Source organism: Betta splendens, chromosome 9, assembly GCF_900634795.4.
Source record: "Betta splendens chromosome 9, fBetSpl5.4, whole genome shotgun sequence".
Lineage (NCBI taxonomy): Eukaryota > Metazoa > Chordata > Actinopteri > Anabantiformes > Osphronemidae > Betta > Betta splendens.
In genome coordinates, this window is record NC_040889.2 from 9,975,050 (window position 1) to 9,993,865 (window position 18,816).

Below are 18,816 nucleotides of genomic sequence, written 5' to 3' on the forward strand. Positions count from 1 at the left end.
GTGACTTTTTTCTATTGTTTACATCATGTAAAACAACTCACAAATAACGAATCCAGCCTCATAGATTAGATCATGTACTTTTTATATATACAGGTTTTCATTGAATCACCTCATAAACCAACACCTTCACACATAAAACAGGGGCCACGCTACACACATGACAGCAGTAGTATACAAACAATCTCGTAGAAGAATAAGCTTTAGTTTCCTGCTTTGGGGTTCTGCCAGGGTCTGTGGAACACGCTCCAAAGATCACGTCAACTGTGAGGCTGTGAAGTCAGAACTGCCACATGCTGCTCGTCCATATACAGATGAATGTACTCTGAACACAGGCAAGTTTGTGAGTGAGTACAAAAAATGTGGGAACTAACAGAACCTAAAAAGCCTATTCGCTAGCATGCAGCTAGAGAAGCTCACCCTGTACGAACAGTGAATCCAACAAGACGTTACACACGCATGTCAACAACAATCATTGTTAGCAGAAACACAGCGGTGACCAAGGTGCATCTAAAAACTCTAAAACCGTGTAATCCTGTTCAGAAAGTAAGATTCACAACGAGTGCACATTGTGTTTAGCAGATCAGCAGAATCAGACCAGTCGACAGCTGCTCGAGCCAAACGATACACACCTTCAACTAGCAGTGAGGATTATTGCACACGACTCATCTAAGGCCTCTTCACTGTTATCACAAGATCATAAAAATGCCAAGGCCCTCACAGAGTAACCCATTAAATAACTTCATAGATTTACACCTCATAATATATATTTATTTATTCCCAGTACTGGTCGTCTGACAGCTGGAATGTGCTGATATCAAACTATATAGTGAGAAACATGGCAAGTTACCAAGTGATCAACAGAAATGAAGCAAATATTAAAAACAATTCATTGGTCACCAGAAACATTAGGAATCATTATTAGAAGAGATCAAACTTTTGATCTTGGGTGGTTGCATTTAATAATGTGTAACAAAAAAACCTAATAATACTTGAGTAAGCGGCGAGTAGTTCTACAGATGCGCCCGTGTAAGGCACGTTATCTTAAGCAGTGTGTGTTTACTGCCTTTAGTGTCTAATCAGACAGACACTGTTCTACTAGCTACTGAACCTAATCCACCAAGAGACACATTTCATTTATACCGGACTTATACAACGTGTAGCAAAGCTGGTGAAACTGTTAATCTTTAACTAAGTGTGACTAACCCTTCCCTTTGCAGCACATCTGCTCCCAGTGATGGAAACCAATTTAACCACGTAAAAGGGCAGAAAATAATTCAGAAATAACATTTTTCCAAAATGAAGGTGATGGAGGGATACGGTTACCGTGGAGATGGGCTGCTGCGGGGTTATCTTTAACACAGAATCCTCCTGAATGCAGAGCTGTCAGTGCTACACTATAAGCTACCTGTCTAAGCCAGTGGGAGGCCACATTTATTTTGTTTCTAATTCTGCCATCACTTTTAATATACAAGTCCTAAAATAGCGCAGAGAAGCAAGAAAAGTTACAGATGCCTGAAGCGAAGTTATATCTTCCTGGTTCAAGGGATGATTCAGTTTCAATCATTCTAATACTACAATCCAAATTAAGGACATCCAGACTCCCAAGAATGTCGAGTAAAAAAAATGTAGGAAACCCCCAGCATGTATTGAAGACAGCATAGAAGAAGTAAGTCCCACCCCGTCCTTGTGTCCTCCAGCTCAGGTAGAAATGGTGCAGGTAACTTTACGAGTCGAATGCGAGCAAGAGTCCGAATTGAAACTAGATCACTGTAAAAATTACTCTTGAAAGGATGTTAAATCTTCACAATCAGTCAGTGTCTGTGAGAACAAGGTTCGTCTATACGAAGCAATTAGAAGAATATACTCAATCTTATCTTTTCATTTAGCCAAATAAATCTTTCAGATCATTGTTGGCGGATGCGCTGTGTTTGATTCCACTTTGGTTCATGCTACCAGCAGCTGCAGGTTGGGAGAAGTTCTGTGGGCTGAAAAAGGGGTTTGCTTGCATCCCAAAGCCACTCTGCATACCTCCCATAGCTGCTGACGCACCCTGCATCTGAGTCTGAGCGTTCTGGGCCGAACCAAACTGACTTAGCCAAGGACTGTTGGCTCCAGGTGCAGCCATAGGACCCATCTGATTGAGGGTGACTTTGCCCTTGCTGGGTGTAAAAAGACTGTCTAAAGCGGACAAGTCGGGAGCTTTATGCGTTTGCCCCATGGGTCCTTGATTCTGCGTGACTGATCCAAAGTTCGGGGTGCTGGTGGTGGTGGCCATGCCACCATAAAGGTTGGGGCCTGTGGGCCGCATCCCCATCGCCATGCCTCCGGTCTGGAAGCCCATGGATGAGTTGAAGCCATTAGAGAGCGGGGCACCCATGGAGCTGCCCATTGGGCTGGAGGAGGGGAAGGCAGACATGGTGGAGCCCTGCACTGTGGCTGGTCGGGCTGTGTTGGTCAGAGACATGCTGTTCAGAGACGTCATGTTGCTGAGAAGGCTGTTGGTCAGATCCTTAGTCTGCAACATGAAACAGATTTTTCATCACTAACAGCGTCTGACATGTAGAAGCTCATGTTTTAGCCCAGACATTTGCTCTTTTTTTTTAACCTGTGCGTTGGTGGAAGCAGCTGGTTTGATAGACTGCGGCGCCAACGGCTGCTGGTTCCTTAGTTTGGCTGCTTGTTCCTGCTCCTTGGCCAATCGTTGCTTTTCCTCTAGAGTCAGAGATACCTAGGCAGGTGGAAGGAGAGGGAGAACATAAACAAACTTGACAAAAAGTAAATAGTTGTGTCAGCGAGGTGCATCTTCCATACTCTGTTAGGCTGTGAAGCTGTTGTTACAGATCCATTCTCTTTCCCATTAACACCAGTGCTGCCAAAGATATCATCAATCTGAAAGCAAGAGAGACCAGTTAGCATGACTGCACTTACAAAAAAAAAACAAAAGGTAGTCCAACCATACGTTACTGGGTTTACACGGAATTGACCTCTCACCTGGCTGCCAGAGCTAGGTGTGCTCTTGGTCTCCTCTGATTGGCTGCCGGGGTTTGAGATATTTATACTCCTGTCAATTACAACAATGAACACAATCAGAAGGCTGAAGCAGTTTATATAGATGTATTTATACGACCCCAAATGTCCTGCTAATATTAATTACTGCTTGATTCATGGTTAGAATGAAGGAAAATGAGATGACCTATGCTGCTCCTGCATAATATGCAGCTGTTCCAACTTGGTCTTGTGCTCATTCTCCATGCGGCTCAGCATTTCGCGTATGACAGCCATGAAAGAGTTGAACTGAGAAACAAAATACATAATCAGAATTGACAAACAGATTTTTTTACACATTTGCAAGTAATCTAAATGGTACTGTGTGGAAGTGTGTTTGGCTGTGTCGTACCTGGTTCAGGTTGAGGTTGTTGTCTATGCTAAGAGAGACCAGATGGGGCAGGCTCTTGGTGGCGAGGTGTTCTTTGGGGATGCCCAGCTTCTTATGACTAAAGGTGCACTTATAGATTCCTATAGTGAAAGCCAGAAAATTACAAACAAAACATTATTAGTAGAATTAACAACAACAACAACAACACAAAGGAAAAGTAGGGTCATCTCCAGGTTGTTTACCTAAAATACCCATGAGCACTGCTGGTTCTCTGGAAGGGATCTGTTGTAGAAAGGGCAGGATCTCATCGATGACGAACCATTTGTCCAGATATTCCAAAATCTTTCCCAGGCATACCAGGGAATTAACCCGTACCTACACAACAAGAAAAGACAATGCATACACTTTAAAGCACTGTGGACACAGTTCAGCATTAACAGGGTCATCAAGCAGACTCACAGCCAGTGAGGACGTCTGCAGACAGGCCGATTTGATTCGCGGGATGAGGGAGTTCTTCATAGACGGGTAGTCAATCAGGTTGGCGAAGGTTGGAATGATGTTCAGACACAGCTCCTGCTCGGCCGCACAAACATTATGATATTAGACATTTTTATGATGCCACATACAGAGACCCACAAATACCAGCATCTCTTATTGATGTTCAGTTTACATCTCACCTGGATCTGTACGGAGGGGGCTTCCAGAGCTCTATAGACCATAGGCAACACGCAGTTCTTAATATCCTCCGCTGGGGTTTTGGTCAGCAGCAGGTCCATCTTTTGCAGGAAGATCAGCAAGATCTGCCCAGGACAGAATTACCATTAGGCAAGCAAATATCCAAAGGCTGAGAGGACTCTCCTACCTTCTAGTGGTGAGTAAAGGGGTTAGTGGGCGTTAGAGGGTTCCGTGACTTAGTGGCTTTAGTAACTATACTAGGTAATGTGGACAGAATGCATTCACAGCAGAGACCACTCACCATGTTACTAGCCTGAGGAAGCATGGAAGGAAACAGAGACAAGTCTCAAATACTCAGCCCAAACAGAGCATGCTCTTTAGCCAGGATATATGCTATTTAGCAGTCTCAAACATGCATCTGGTAGAAGGTAGAAAGACATCATGCAACAGCCATGCAACAGACGCAGGATGCTTTTCATAGTTTACATAACTTCCGTAATACCAGTACTGTCTATGGTGTTTTTGCATTTGTCTACCTGAATGGGCTCTTGCTGCTTGAAAACAGGCGTGAGGTCAGGCAGGATTAGACGAACATACTCCTCCTTGGTGCACTCTTCTGCGATTAGGAGCACGTTCGGTAGCACAAAGGGAACCATGTCCAAATTAACAAACTCAGACATCAGCGCTGGCAAGATGCGATAGACCACCACTCTCTGAGGGGAAGGGAATCAGAATAGGTGATAAGTTAACTGACAGTAATATGATCTGAGGCGTTCTACTACTACAGTCCCTATATAAAGTGGGCATGTCTGTACCTTGGGTAGTTGGGGTAAGACTTTAGGGAGGCCTTTGTAAAACTGAGACTTCTGTAAGTTGTCCCTTTGGAAGAGACTGTCAAAGTACTGAAGAGTAACAGCACCCACATCATCAAAAAATGGAATCTGTAAGAAATCAAATGGAGCCAACATAAGCACTTACTGTCAATGTCCTATGCTATGAAAATCATGAATGCTTTAACAATGCAAACCTTTGTCATCTGGTCGGCATCGGGACGGACAGTCGGTGTGACACTGAGCAACATTTTGACATGTTCTCGCACTTCTTTAGGGATCTTGTTCAAAAGTGATGGATTCATGCTACTCAGCTGCAAATAAACGCAACAGAACAGATTAGAGGCGACCTGGAGGTCAAACCACTCGCTAAAAAACACTTTCACTCACCTGGTCCAGCTGCCGGCTGAAACTCTTGAAAATGTCATGCTTGTTGACTTGGAAGACAGGCTTGCCCTCATTGAAGACGGCATGCATGACCACGCCTAGTGAGTACATGTCAGAGGCAGAGTCACAGCTGACAGACAGGATGTACTCAGGGGCCAGGTACTCGGGATTAGGGAGGCATAGTGGAGGGAGGTTGGGCTCCCACTCTTTACACGAGTATTTAGGCTAAAAGGAGAAGAAAATAGGAAGACAGGTCAATACATGAATGACCTAATTTTGTCAACCAACCTAAAACGAGTTAGTGTTTATCATACATCTGAATCTGAGGGGTTGGTAGAGGAGATACTGAAGTCGAAGCCCATGATCTTCCATGCTCCGCTCTTATTGAGGATAATGTTCTCAGGGCAAAGGTTGCCATGGACCATTTTAACCCCACTGTGGAGAAAGGACAAGCCTTCCGCAATCTAAGATATAGAAGATGGAAGAGTGAAAAATGCAGAGTACTTACAAGCATAAAGATTTTTAAATCATTAAAATATGTTATTCTAGCCTACATTTTTTCAAACATCAATGTTTACATGTACTAAACCAGCTGCAGTTTTTTGTATTTTTTTTCCTTTACCTGAAGCAGGCCATATTTGGTCTCCACATCATAAAGTTTGTACTCTTTGATGTCGTTTGGTACGGGGCTGGGCAGGTTGTCCCACTGGCCGAGCACATTCAACAAGCTGGCAAACACTGGCTCTGTGCAGAATGCTAAGCAGTCTCTGAGGGCCACAGAAATAACACCAGTCCAAATAACAAATTCAGACTTCAAGACGTGACAGGATTCTGCTCACATACGAAGACAAATTGATTCTTATACACTAACTTCCGTACACAGCCAAGACCCGCTTTGAGTCATTAAATCTGTGCATGATTTACATGTTAATGAGTGTGTGTGTGTGTGTGTGTGTGTGTGTGTGTGTGTGTGTGTGTGTGTGTGTGTGTGTGTGTGTGTGTGTGTGTGTGTGTGTGTGTGTGTGTGTGTGTGTGTTAATTACCGTGATTCTTCCAGAGGATGCTGCACAGTCAGGAGACGAGGATGCCGCAGTCTGGTCAGCTGTTGCACACCTTTTTTCAGTGAATCGATTATTTGGTCCTTTTCAAATTTTTGATATTTGTCGACCATCTTCTTATCAAAAACAAATACAGCCACTTCCTGGGGGGTTGAAGACAAACAACAAGGTCCATAACATAGTGCTATCAAGCCTGACGCTAATCTTGTGGAGGAGATGTCCTCAGCTGACCTCACCATGAGCACAATAAATCATTAATAAGTTAAGTAGTGAGAAGGAGACTCACCTGTTTGGTGGATTTCTTGGTCCCATTGTAGATCCTCCAGCACAGGCCAGGACCCCCACTTGCAATATGTCGTCCAACCTCAAACTCCCGGGTCACCGGGTTGCCCATGACAGCGCTGGTAACATCTGCCGTCACCTTGGTGACGGTGCTTTTGAGCTTGTTTAGCATAGACTCCATGTTTAGACCTGACCTGTTAGTTAGGATGCAGGAGGGGAATGACAGATCCCAAGGTCAAGTAAACAGTTATAGAGAACCAGTTTCTAATTAAGAGGTGCTGCATAGAATAATCATTCAAATGTTACATAAACAGTCTCAGCAGTCACTCAAGGACACAGACGGAGCCTAAATCTTTCTAGCGCAAAAAGGTCTTCAGTGATCCAGCAGTCATGCCACTAAAGCACCGGCTTTAAAAATGTTCTGCCTTAGCCGGCTGAGGAGAACACAAACAAACGGACCCAAGCTATTCCCACATGTGCAAAATGACTCAGAACCAACTAAACCCCATCACATCAAGCCTCTATTTCAACACATTTCTATCAGGAACAGGAAGTCAGAGAGCAAACATGGCTGACAGTCATGCAGCTGAAAGATGCATGTCAATTCTGAATGGCCACAGTGCACTTCAAACAACGCTACATAAAAAGGTGTAATAGCTACTGAATAACACCATAATACAAACTGTATTCCGGCCATATAGAATCATGTGTTGCATTGTTTGGCATCAGAATAAAATGGATCAATATAGGCTGAATGCACATCCAATTTAGTATGTCCTGCCAATACTCACTTTAATCCATTGTGCTGATGAGAATCCCAATATGTGCTGCATAGAAAATGCTGATATACAGGATTAGATCAGCTTCAAAAGCAGACAGACAAGCAGCCATTCGTGGCCATGGCCGATCCCTAACTTTGAAGAACTTGAAAGACAAGTAAACATGGCTCATACTGATCCCCTCACTTCTCTCAAATGTCTTAATGCATCAATGCTAGTTTGCCTTAGTGGACAGTGAAATAACGCAGGACCCGTCACCTGACTCTGAGGGGAATCATTTGGCTGCTCTGTATTTTTTCGTTATACAATGAGCCAGTGGCAACAGGTTTGGCTGTTACAGTCTCAGGAGCTGCCACCCACTGACAACGTACAGATTCTAGTCACTGGCTAGTGTATGCGAACATAAGCTGATATACACATACTGAAGTATGTGATATACTCATACTGAAGTACGTATGCCTTTACCAGTTTTACGTCTAGAACCCCAAGCACAGAGCCTGTTTTCCCCAACTAGCACAGGATTAGCACATTAGCCACAAGGCTAGCTGGCACTTCCGTTAGTACCTTGGTGATACCTGACAATTACCTGCTTCATAACGTACATCTGTCTATAATCTGCCGGCTATATCATCTGGGTAATATATGTGTCGCTTAGAGTCACTGTAACGTCTGATTTGGTGCCACCTTCATGCTAGCGTAGCTGAACCACCGTGTCTAGCCTGGCATCAGACTGTCACAGCACCTTGTCACTACCAGCCGCTATCATCGCAAGCCTTTTAACCCCTTCTCCATCTTTGTAATAATTACCCATGACACTGACGTCCTGCTTTCTACCGAGGAGCGTGTTTTCACAGTTAGCTATCCAAGCTAACTAGTAAGCAACAATGCGCAAGCAGCTGCTAGACCATGACGTTAGTCATTAACATTACACCCAAACACAACACAAAGCTGTTACTGCGACACACTTCGGCAACTTACCTTGATATGTAAACGTGCGTCAGCCTTGTTATCCCGTTATGAATGAAATCTCAGCAGTGTCGCTGTCAGTAATGTCTGTGAAACGCAAGCCCCATGTCTCACAGTAGCGTACGAAGCGAGTTAACCCTAGATTAGTGCGCTGAGACCCAGCGGCGCCACTTCCGGGTTCTGCTGGCGTCAGGTGCGTCAACGTCATCTGTTGTTTAATAACTTGTCTATTATTATGATTGTGTTCATTATTATAACGGTTGTGTTTTTATATTCACACAGCTAAGATTCTCCACTTCAATCGGCAAGTAGTCAGTTAAGACAGTGACATGTTTTTGCAATTAGTGATGTTTTTAATCAGGTGTTATTTTACCAGATTGTAGCGTCTATCAGTGTCTTCTTTCATTATAAAGTGCATGCTAATGTTTGCTAACACAAAACAAACAATTAATTAAAATAATAAAATCAATGCCTTTTCCAGAAAAAAGCATTATGTATATATTTCAAGTAAAAACATTTTTTAAAAAGTCCTGTCACTGGATGTGTTTAACACTAAAATGAATTAATCTAATACAATAATGCATCTATTTCTATTTCACTTGAAACTCATCACAGAAAATTCTAGTGAGTTACAGTTGAGTGTCATCTCCACAAAACTTTGTGTTAATATACTACATCATGCTACAGTCCAAAGCAAAAAAAAATCATCCTTTGCCTTACATGTAGAAATAATAATATCCAGTCAAAGGGCCTACAGCAATTTTCCCTTTTTGTAAATTAGTGCAAAACAAATCATAACACTCAGTTATTAATGCCTCCAGTTCTATGAAACAGTAGAAACTATAATACATAAAATCAAGACCTAATCAACATATACAGTAATTACCTGTCAGACTGTTACAGCTATAGGTGTAGCATGTCGCCTTTAGTCATTTCCCCAGTTTTATTTCCTCAGTGTAAAGTCAGGCCAACACAAAATGGCCTTGTTAGGTACCCTTCCATTTTATACTTCAGAAGGTACTGGAAAAATGCTGAAGGAAAACCACAGGGTGATGTTTTTCAAACTCCTTAAGCAGCCTCCTCTTTTCCTTGGCAGGCATACTCTTACTCAAGGAAATGTCATGCAGAAGCTGTTTGAGGCCCTCCAGGGTGGCAGCCTCCTGCTGATCCTCATACTCCTGTGGTGTGACCTGCTGACAAAAGGTGAAGGCTGCAAGACACAGCAGAGAAGAGGACAGTGGTGAACAAATGCCTAGCCTTTTTTATGTTAATGAGAAAACATGCATGCATATAAGATTTTCCTGTCCACTAATTCAAGATAAAGCAACACAAGTACATTCTGTTGCAGATCTGAATCCTGTGTGTGGTAACTGTGTATATTTGACTGCAGCCATGTATATATAACTTACTGGCAATAGAATCAGGGTCTTTGCCTTGCTGCATAGTCCTCAGTGTTTTCCTCACGGCTTCAATGAGAGAGGCAGGAGTCTAGTTACAAAAAGCAAGGAAGGGTTTTAACAATGCATAATTAGAAAACCTAAATTCAATTTTATAGGAATAAAACTGTACCTTGAAGAGCTCAGTGTGATTGTCCATGAGGAACAGGACCAGGGTTTCACTCTGAGATCGATTAAGTCCATGATTTTGAACAATTGCTTTTTGAAACGTGCGACACACCAAGGTCCTGTTGTCAGTCTGAAAAGCATTTGAGAGATGCCACTGTGAGATGCATTAACTGGTAATATAACTTATACTCAACAGAATAAATGTGTGCAAGCTGAAGTGGATGCAATGGATCTATGGAAACTAAATCACCCCACCTGTTTCTGCAGACGACAAGAATCCAGGTGAGCAGCTGTGGCCATGAAGGCTAATAATCTCCGTAATTCTTCTCTCACGCTCGTTTCTAGTAGTCGCAAGCACAACTGAGATGTTGTGTTGGCATCCTGAACTTTTCCTTCATCTGTAAAATTAAATAGTGAAGAGGATGAATTAGTGAGATTATCAAAGGAAGATGATAATTGAATGATCTTTGAACTAGAAATAAATGGTGGCAAACTAAACACAAAATGTAGAAGCACTGCCACTTAATGCTTCATGAGCGCACACACACATTCATTTTATGTCAGATACATCAGTATTTTAGATTCACCTTTAAAAACAAATCACTATAAACCTATTAAAGTTTCACCTAGTAAGTTCAGAATTGCAGCATGTATGTCCACAAAGCGTCCTGAGAGAAGTGGAGCTTTCTCCTGTCCACTGTAGTACTTTGCAATGATGTCAAAGAGGAGTCTCTTTTGGTTTGTCTGCTGCTCTGTGTTATCCTTTTCATGAGAGACAGTACTGGTTTGTTGGCTGAGCTGTTCCCCTGCTACTACAATCAGCTGGTCAGGGAGCAGCTCCAAGCAATCTGCTGCTGCTGACAGCCACCCATCCAAGCTAAAATTAAATTGAACAAAACAACTTCACTTTACTCTAGTCACTGTAGAGACAACAAAAGACATTTAATATAATATTATCTTTGCCTCAGAGTTTAGGCATAAAGTTCTGTCGTTTGTTGTGCTAAAGATTTAAGTATTATTTAGAGCACTGACTGTGGCAAATGAAGGGTGTCTGGTACTTCTCTCTCAAGGCATCTATTCGAAATAACCAGGTCCTGATTAGCGACAGCACCTCCACAGGTCTGGGACTGAAACCGGGCAGGAGAGGTCAAGATGCAGTCCAGCATGGGCAGCTCCACTATCTGTAGCAGCTGCAGCAGTGTCTGCTTTTTCCACACCTCATCTACCACTGTGACAGAAGGAAAAATAATTCCATATTAGCATCTACCAAATGTAGTTTCTTAAAATGATGCGCAGGCTGTTCTTTTGTGTAAAATAAGGTAATCAGCCTTACCAGCCTTAGACAAAAAGGTAGAAGTCTGAGCTGTGCTTAAAGCTGTAGACAGGGAGGGCTGCAGGTTGATGGCTTTCAGCAGTCTCTCAACCTTTTTATCTGATGGTCCCGCCGCAAGAGGGTTGATAATTGTTCGTTGGTCATTCAGCCTGCAGAATAATAGTATACCTTAAGGTTCAACACATTTTTTTAGAGGTAACATTTACTAAAATATCAATATAATATCATCAACATATGACATTATTATAACCCTATAACTGTATTTTTGTGTTCTAATGTCTCAAACCAACCTGGAACTCTTCTTCCTCTTTGCTCCGAGCTTCCCTGATGACTTGTCTTCTGTGTCACTACTGCAGTTTTTCACAGATGAGCTCTGAAACACTTTATGTTCCAGGAACCGATAGAGACTGCAGCTGCTGTCCTCAAAAGTCAGATCTTTGTCTCTGCAGAACAGCTTCGTTCCCACCGGCTCAAACACCTTTGCCTCCATCAGAGCCTGGCAGAGTCGTGCGGCTTTGAGACGAGACACTTCACTTGTGCAAAACACCACGTTCTGCATCAAGTAGCTGAGGACTGCATCCACAGCATCTGAGCCCGTGAAGCAATCATTGTGTACACGAAGGTGCCGTCTACAGCGACGAACCTCTACCTGAGTCTGCAGGGCCTGGATGATGTTGTGCCACAGCTGGGTAGCACCGAAAGGACCAGTGAATACTAGGAGACGACAAAGGGTTAGTGGGAGAAAGTTTGTTTACTTCAGGTTTTGCATTCTGGGTTAGTTAACGTCGATGTCGAGAAGCAGTTTTGAAACCTCTCCCGTCTTAGCTTAAATGCAGAACGTGTTAGCTTTAGTAACGTTTATTGACAAACGACGCATTTATTCAGGTAGTTATAGTAATAAAAAATCGTACATAGTCTGTTGTTGTCTTGCAACTACTCGTAACTCACCGTGTTGTACATTTTCACGAAAACTTCTGGTCTGACTGTTAAGCCGTCTGAACCGAGGAGTCAAATCAACCGCCATCACGACCTGACTGTGACGTACACGCGTTCTTCTTCTTCTGCGGTTTGTCGAACTAGACCGCCTCCGTCAGTTAAGGTAATTTTCTGAATTTATTGTTCCATTCTGTCACTTTCCACTGATAATGACGCGTACGGCGAATGAAACCCTCTTCACATTTCTCTCTTTCAATCCTCAAAGCTAGTAGTCTTGTCAAAGGGATAAACATCTGCTTCTTCTTCCGCCATCACATCTTTAGGCATCGCACTGCTGCCCTCTACAGGCAAATAATGTCCCAACATAAGCGCGTGCACATATACACACGCGCACATACAGTACTATGAAGACACTGACACCACATCCGTAAACACATCCGTCCCACGTGAGGAACCGCGGACCGTACCATTTTAACAGAGGGTGGCACATCTACTGCGCATTATTTTAAACCGGTTCGTGTGTTGGAAATCCAAATGTTTTAATGTGTCTTTGTGGAGTCTAATTGTAAACTTTGGGAAACGAGTTGATCCGTAGAGTCTAAGCGCGTGTGCGTGTTAGTTTGGCCACGGTGCACCCCTGCAGGAAACCAACTTCCTCCTTTTTGTCCTCTGAGCCAGCTGGTCGAGCCAAGGACCTTTAAACACACAGACAAGCACAACTAGACGGTGAATCGTCGAGGTGGAACAACTTCTGGTGCGCAAGTCTCCTTCTTGGAGACTTCAATTAGGTAAAGGTCGTTTTTCTTTTGCTCTGTTTACTGTTACTGCACGGTTTACATTATGTTTGGATTTGTTGTAGAGCGGAAACGTGATTTAAGTGGTTCAAGCGAGCATGTCAACACTAGTAAAGTACAGTTGTGAAAACTGAGCAATTTATTTTTATATTGGGCAGTTTTAGCTTTGGCTTTATGAGCATTTCAAGGATGCATCTGCAATGAAAACAACAACATGTTCTTTGGTACTTTGCTACAATAAACGTCACAATTCGTTTAGGTGCTGACGTGTTCGTAGAAAGCAAACGTGTTTTGTGTGAAATGTTGGTGGGGTTGTTTTGGTTTGTAGCTCGCGTCACGTGTACCCACTTCTTACGCGTGTGTGGATTTTTTTATCCATGTGCACAACTGTGCAACCAGAGATTTTCCATGAAGGAATGAAAGACAGGGAACTGTAGCCAATGGGACGAATCTCTGAGTGTTCGCCCCGCCTCCCTGAACCATGGCTTTGTTTACAATATTCTGCAGTCAGATCTGCTCTCCAACAGACTGCCTTTGTTCCTGAAGGAGTATCTGTAACAATCACCTCTAGTTTCAGCCCAAGGCGTGTATTTAATGATGATTATCCAGCATTCATCCAAAACATTTGATTACAATTCTAAACACATTAGTTTATGCGTTCTTGCAAATATATGGAAAGCACATTGCTTTTTAAGGCAAATGTGTATTGGATATGATTAATAATTATTATTATTTCATCTTCATGCGTCTGATTAACAGGCCCCTGAGACTGAAAAAGCAGCAGATGACAGAGCAGACCTAATCTGTAAATGTCATCTGTAAGGCCTCAGTGCTCCCATCACTTCCTGCCCATCTAGATAATCTCTAAAAAATTGGCCTACTTTGCTATGACCTATCTGTCAAGTCTAGCAGATGATGAAATGAATGAGCTTTAGAGAAAGCAGGGCTACATGGACGTATGTCAGTCCCTATGCCCACCCTCCTCAGCCCATGAGCTATCTTTAAACCAAAAGAGCAGCGAGGGAGTGTGCTTTCATTTTTGGCTGCAGATAACCGAGCACCCGGACAGGAACACCCAAGGGTCGCATTGCCAACAGTGCCTTTATGGGATAATAGTAGATAAGCTGAGGTCTGCTTAATGTTACAGTGATCATGGTGTATTTTTATATTTTATAGTGTACTGATTTGATTTTATGTGCACTTTTATTAGTTTAGTTTATTACAATTAAAGTTCTGTTTTGCTTCTGTGTTTGTGTAAGTAAGTAACAGGCAACACATGGATCGTTGTAAGAGGATCCTCTCAGTGCTTCAGAGGGACTCTGTTGTCCCACGTTGCCCTGGAGACACAACTGATCTTGTATAGACGTTAGCCCGGTGTCTCTTTTATGCTTAAGAAATAGAGGCTTTTGCTGTGAAAATGAATTCTGTTAGTATAATAGTTGCAGCCCTGTGGCAGTAAACACATACTCACCCGTCATATGCCTTCTCTAGTTATTTCATTTTACATCAAGATGTTGAAACTTCAAACTGGAACAGGACAACTAACTGTTTCCACGGTTACTGGCTCACCAGCTGTTTAACTTGGAGTGATGTTTTTGTTCATAGCCTTAGCAACAGCAACAATAGCTGAGGTAAAAAAAAAAAACTAAAGCCCTCTCTTCAGGTCATACACTCAGACTCTCCCCAACACAAGCACAGGTAATGTTTACTCTTCTCTAAGATAGGTTAAACAAGAAATTGTAGTTTTGTCACAGTGAACAAATTCCAGACAAAAAAACTACAGTTTTATTAGGTTCTAAATAACAGTAGAGCTCTGTGATGTGGAAGTTAAAGTAGACAGTTCTTTTAGATTGGTTCATGTTTCTTGGGATTATATATAAGTAGATCAGATCCTTACTGAATGTTCATGTGACTGACATCCCTGGATTTGTGACTCTCTGGTTGGATGGACTTAACTAAACTTTGCCACTGTCCTGTGCAGCTATAACCCAAGATGCCCCTAAACGACGAGCGGCCTACCTCCACATCCAGCGGTGAGGACCAAGGCAGCGATGTGGAGTCGTCATCAGAGCGCTATGACAGCGTGACGTCGACCAGTGACTTGGACTGCTCCCGTGAGAGCTTCACTAGCGACTGCTCCAGCAAGCATTGCACACCCTCCTGTGAGTTCTGCCCCTTCATCCTTGCGTGTCTCAGTATTAGCTCATCCTTGCCTGCTTGTCGTTCCTTTGTTCATTTTTGTGTCTGTTTATTGCATAACTGTTATTTTGAGGTAGTTCGGGTTTTGTCATGGCAGCCTTAATAGTCAATTTTATGCTTTCTAGCGTTTTTGTTGCTTCCCTGTTCACAATTTGTTTAATATTTGCTTCCCACAGCGAGCCCACCCAAAACCTTAACCCTAGATGAAGTCATGGAGTCTGCCAGAGATCTGTCCAATCTGAGTTTTGCCCATGAGATTATTGTGAATCGAAACTTCCATCTAGAGCCAGACAGCCTACCTCAGGACAGGTATAGCAGCTCAGTATGTCCGTCTGTATTCTACACTGGAAATACTGGTCTGGCAGGAAAGGAGTTTATAAAATGTAAACTAACTGGCTTGTCTGTTTGGTAACATGCTCATTATTCTACAGATGTTGTTTTGTAGTGTAAAACTATACATATATATATGAGATATGTAGTCTCATTCAGAGCTCAACTAAATTATTTTTCCTTTTTTCTCAGTTTATGGAATGCAGTCAAACATAATGTCCACAAAGCCTTCTGGGACATCTTGGAGTCTGAGCTGAACAATGACCCTCCTGAGTATCAGCAGGCTATCAGGCTCCTGGAGGAGATCAGAGAGGTCAGCTCACAAAATCTGCAATGTAAATAATTGTACCTAAAATAATTAAAGTATGAACACTTTGATTTAAATGACCATTTCTTCTTTTCTTCAGATCTTACTGTCATTCCTTAATCCAGGAGCCAATCGAATGAGGACCCAAATCATGGAGGTGCTTGACATGGACCTGATTCATCAGCAGGCTGAAAACGATGTCGTTGACATCCAGGGGATTGCCTCCTACATTATCACCACCATGGGCAAGATGTGTGCACCAGTAAGGGATGAAGACATCAAGAAGCTGCGGGAAAACACAGAAAATGTAGCAACAATGTTTAGGTGAGTTCAACATTTTAGTCATTATTATTTGAGAGACATTGTGTATTTTTAAGTCCATCTCAGCAGCCTGCTTTTCTCTACACGTTACTAGAGAGATCTTTCGTGTGCTGGACCTGATGAAAGCAGACATGGTCAACTTTACAATTGAGAATCTGAGGCCTGTGCTCCAGAGACAGAGTATTGAATATGAAAGGGCAAAGTTTCAAAGCATACTTGAAAAGACCCCCAGTGCTTTGGACCACACCACCTCCTGGATCAAGTTAGTAGTGGAGGAGCTACAGTCGGCCTCCTTCCCCACAGAACAGCCTAACAGTGAGGGGAAAGGACAGCGAGCTGTGCCCGGGCCCTTCCAGATCCTTAACGCTGCCTTCATCCGCATCCTCACATGGGATTATGATAAGAGCCCACTGCCTGAGGTAGGTCTGGTTTGGATGCATTTGTAAGATAGAGGGCAAGTATTAGACACTTACTATTATTAATTAATTGTTACACTTTCTTAGTGTATTGGTTAGAATAATATTGACCTAATAATTAATCACCTGTCAAATATAAACTTGTTCATGGAAGCCTCTTCCTTGGTTTGTTTTTAGACCTGGATGACTGATGAGATACGTCTGCGAGAGATCCAGTGGAAGCTCCAGCAGTGTCAGGCAGTGAACGAGGTCCTGCTCATCATCTACAGCACTGTTGGAGGGCCCATCCAGGGTCTTCCCTCCCTGTCCGATCGTCTGAAGCGCATGACCAGCGTGCTGCTGGATGGGATGCACAGCCCGTCAGTTCACTTCTCTTTCTAGCAAAGTCCACGTTATTTATTCACACATGGAGCAAATCATTAACTGCTGTTTATGCCACTCTTAACTTTAGCAACTTTAATCTAGAAGAAGCACTAGAGGGTGTCAGTGCGCAGGTCTGCTGCGAGCTCAACAAGTCTTTAACAGAGAGGAACTACCCTGCACTGACCCCAGCACTGCAGGCCACCCTCACAGGCCAGATCTGCAGCATCACCCAAAAGGACAATCCCATTCGCACTCTAGTTGGTAAGACTGGCTATTCAAAAGTCTGTAACATGAAAAAATTACTTCAGGGGAAATTTCTAACTGTTTCTTCTTGTCTGTGCAGAGGATCGTGTGCAGCAGTACTTCAGGATGCTCGTCTGTGATCCTAAACCACAGGCCAAATTTGAACAGGTACCATCGGGCCTGACTGCCCTCAAGCCTGAACTAGCACTGATGGGAGCAAAGTTCATCTCCTTGGTCAACTACAACAAGACTGTCTACGGGCCTTTCTATGCAGATATCATAAGAAAGCTAATGTTCAGCAGCAGCAGCCCATCACCAGGAAACCCTCCTCAGGACACCGCTCAGGATGCTGTCACTTCCAATTAAAGTTGACTTTTGCTCATGCAACCTAAGGAGTTATTTCTTCCAGTTCAGAGGTACTTAGGTAGCGGGTCAGTGCTACTGCTTTGCTTGAGCAGTGTTCTCCCAAGAGAAAAGTAGTGTCATAGTTAACCTCTTCAGAACATATTACTGAGGGCACATTTTAAATCTGTCTGCAGCTAAACTCCTGTTATTTTGGAGCAATACAGAAAAAGATCATAGTATGTCTATTTTAAGCTTTATGAAGCAGAGGGAAATCAAAGTCTATATACTAAAAAAAGTAGAGACTGAGACTCTACATATAACATGTTATTAATGTTATGTTATGTGTGTAGTTAAGTATACAATATAACTATGAACAATTTTTAGCCTACAAAATAAGAGGTGGGATGAGTCCTTTGAGTATTTTCCCACTTCCTTCTTTAGCAGCCAAAGAACTAGGGTTTCTCTTCATTTAATCTATTATACAGCAAACTTAGAAGTTAGGAGTTAAAAAATGTGTGGGATTTTAATTCTTATAACAGTTGTCTGCATGAGTAGTTGTGTTGGAATGTGTTATTAGTTTTCACCTGAGTTATTTGTTAAAGCATTTGCCAGATGTTGTGTGTGTATAGTTTACTTGTACTTGCCAGGAAATACTTGCTCCATTACTTTAGGTTGTTTGTATGCTACATTTTGAAGTACTGTAGTTGTTACAGTATTGTTACGTTGGCTGTTAGAACCTGTTGAAAAAGTAAAGGTGCTGAACTCTGATTCTGTGCAACATTTCCACCAAAAGAATTTGCACAAAGAAAAGCTGTTATGTACTTAAAGGTTTACGTAAAATGTCAGAAGTTGTTTTTTTTCTTCTGTATTTCAGTTACAATAATAAAATGAAAAAACAAGCTGTGTTAAAAAATTGTGTCAGTATGATTTCAAAGGTCCTATGTCAAGCATTACTTTACCCAATAAAAATAATTTCAATACCTAATGTTTTTTTACTATGTAGTAGATTTGCAGGTCTGATAATAAGCTAAAATCACCACATCATTATTTGCTTAATCTTCTTATGCTTGCATATAATTGACCTATCAATGCATCGTTGTTCCTCGGAATAAACAACATGCTCTCATCTCTTGCTGTCACCAGGCAGTCCTGCTGCTTTAATGGACATACCAGAAGTTTGTATTTGTTAGTAACGCCAGTTAGAAACACAACAAGGGTGTGTTGTCTTTCTGCCTTCATTTAGATACGTGTGGAGTTTATCAACAACAACAACCTTAAAGATGCATTCGTTGTTGTTAAGAATAAAAACAT

General features: G+C 42.4%; 3 protein-coding genes across 5 annotated transcripts; 1 reads left to right on the forward strand and 2 right to left on the reverse strand.

The window, feature by feature from the left end:
- Nucleotides 1-61: 61 nt before the first annotated feature.
- scyl2 (SCY1 like pseudokinase 2) lies at nt 62-8,531 on the reverse strand. Of its 2 annotated transcripts, XM_029162143.3 has the most exons (19): nt 8,366-8,531; nt 6,613-6,802; nt 6,312-6,469; nt 5,891-6,035; nt 5,583-5,732; nt 5,272-5,493; nt 5,079-5,195; nt 4,867-4,992; nt 4,588-4,764; nt 4,353-4,364; nt 4,054-4,176; nt 3,836-3,949; nt 3,619-3,751; nt 3,398-3,516; nt 3,194-3,294; nt 2,992-3,061; nt 2,812-2,889; nt 2,606-2,728; nt 62-2,515 (listed from the first exon to the last, which is right to left on the reverse strand). In XM_029162143.3, the coding sequence occupies exons 2-19, from the start codon at nt 6,787-6,789 to the stop codon at nt 1,883-1,885; spliced, it is 2,778 nt and encodes a 925-aa protein (XP_029017976.1). In that variant the 5' UTR covers nt 6,790-6,802; nt 8,366-8,531; the 3' UTR covers nt 62-1,882. The 2 variants fall into 2 exon arrangements, with proteins under 2 accessions (XP_029017976.1, XP_029017977.1); XM_029162144.3 differs by lacking the exon at nt 4,353-4,364.
- A 154-nt stretch (nt 8,532-8,685) lies between these two features.
- On the reverse strand, nt 8,686-12,535 carry depdc4 (DEP domain containing 4). The gene is made up of 9 exons (XM_029163318.3): nt 12,200-12,535; nt 11,542-11,965; nt 11,252-11,400; nt 10,951-11,146; nt 10,545-10,795; nt 10,174-10,316; nt 9,923-10,048; nt 9,763-9,841; nt 8,686-9,563 (listed from the first exon to the last, which is right to left on the reverse strand). Exons 1-9 carry the CDS (start codon nt 12,273-12,275, stop codon nt 9,364-9,366), a joined length of 1,644 nt encoding a protein of 547 aa, XP_029019151.1. The 5' UTR covers nt 12,276-12,535; the 3' UTR covers nt 8,686-9,363.
- Nucleotides 12,536-12,848: 313 nt separating this feature from the next.
- On the forward strand, nt 12,849-18,485 carry tcp11l2 (t-complex 11, testis-specific-like 2). Of its 2 annotated transcripts, none has more exons than XM_029163320.3 (9): nt 12,849-12,975; nt 14,963-15,143; nt 15,357-15,489; nt 15,703-15,823; nt 15,918-16,141; nt 16,233-16,557; nt 16,732-16,913; nt 17,006-17,178; nt 17,261-18,485. In XM_029163320.3, the coding sequence occupies exons 2-9, from the start codon at nt 14,975-14,977 to the stop codon at nt 17,524-17,526; spliced, it is 1,593 nt and encodes a 530-aa protein (XP_029019153.1). In that variant the 5' UTR covers nt 12,849-12,975; nt 14,963-14,974; the 3' UTR covers nt 17,527-18,485. The 2 variants fall into 2 exon arrangements, with proteins under 2 accessions (XP_029019153.1, XP_029019152.1); XM_029163319.2 differs by lacking the exon at nt 12,849-12,975 and adding an exon at nt 14,523-14,679.
- Nucleotides 18,486-18,816: the final 331 nt, after the last annotated feature.

What these genes read in the sequence shown, in the direction of transcription:
- scyl2 (XM_029162143.3), bottom strand. Translation starts at nt 6,789, where the DNA reads ATGGAGTCTATGCTAAACAAGCTCAAAAGCACCGTCACCAAGGTGACG. An exon ending in CCAAGAAATCCACCAAACAG is followed by an intron (nt 6,470 to 6,612) that starts GTGAGTCTCCTT and finishes TCAACCCCCCAG; the next exon opens with GAAGTGGCTGTATTTGTTTT. An exon ending in CCAACCCCTCAGATTCAGAT is followed by an intron (nt 5,494 to 5,582) that starts GTATGATAAACA and finishes TTCTCCTTTTAG; the next exon opens with CCTAAATACTCGTGTAAAGA.
- tcp11l2 (XM_029163320.3), top strand. Translation starts at nt 14,975, where the DNA reads ATGCCCCTAAACGACGAGCGGCCTACCTCCACATCCAGCGGTGAGGAC. An exon ending in CAAGCATTGCACACCCTCCT is followed by an intron (nt 15,144 to 15,356) that starts GTGAGTTCTGCC and finishes TGCTTCCCACAG; the next exon opens with CGAGCCCACCCAAAACCTTA. An exon ending in CTGGATGGGATGCACAGCCC is followed by an intron (nt 16,914 to 17,005) that starts GTCAGTTCACTT and finishes TCTTAACTTTAG; the next exon opens with CAACTTTAATCTAGAAGAAG.
- depdc4 (XM_029163318.3), bottom strand. Translation starts at nt 12,275, where the DNA reads ATGGCGGTTGATTTGACTCCTCGGTTCAGACGGCTTAACAGTCAGACC. An exon ending in TACCTTTTTGTCTAAGGCTG is followed by an intron (nt 11,147 to 11,251) that starts GTAAGGCTGATT and finishes CTTCTGTCACAG; the next exon opens with TGGTAGATGAGGTGTGGAAA. An exon ending in AGACCCTGATTCTATTGCCA is followed by an intron (nt 9,564 to 9,762) that starts GTAAGTTATATA and finishes TGTGTCTTGCAG; the next exon opens with CCTTCACCTTTTGTCAGCAG.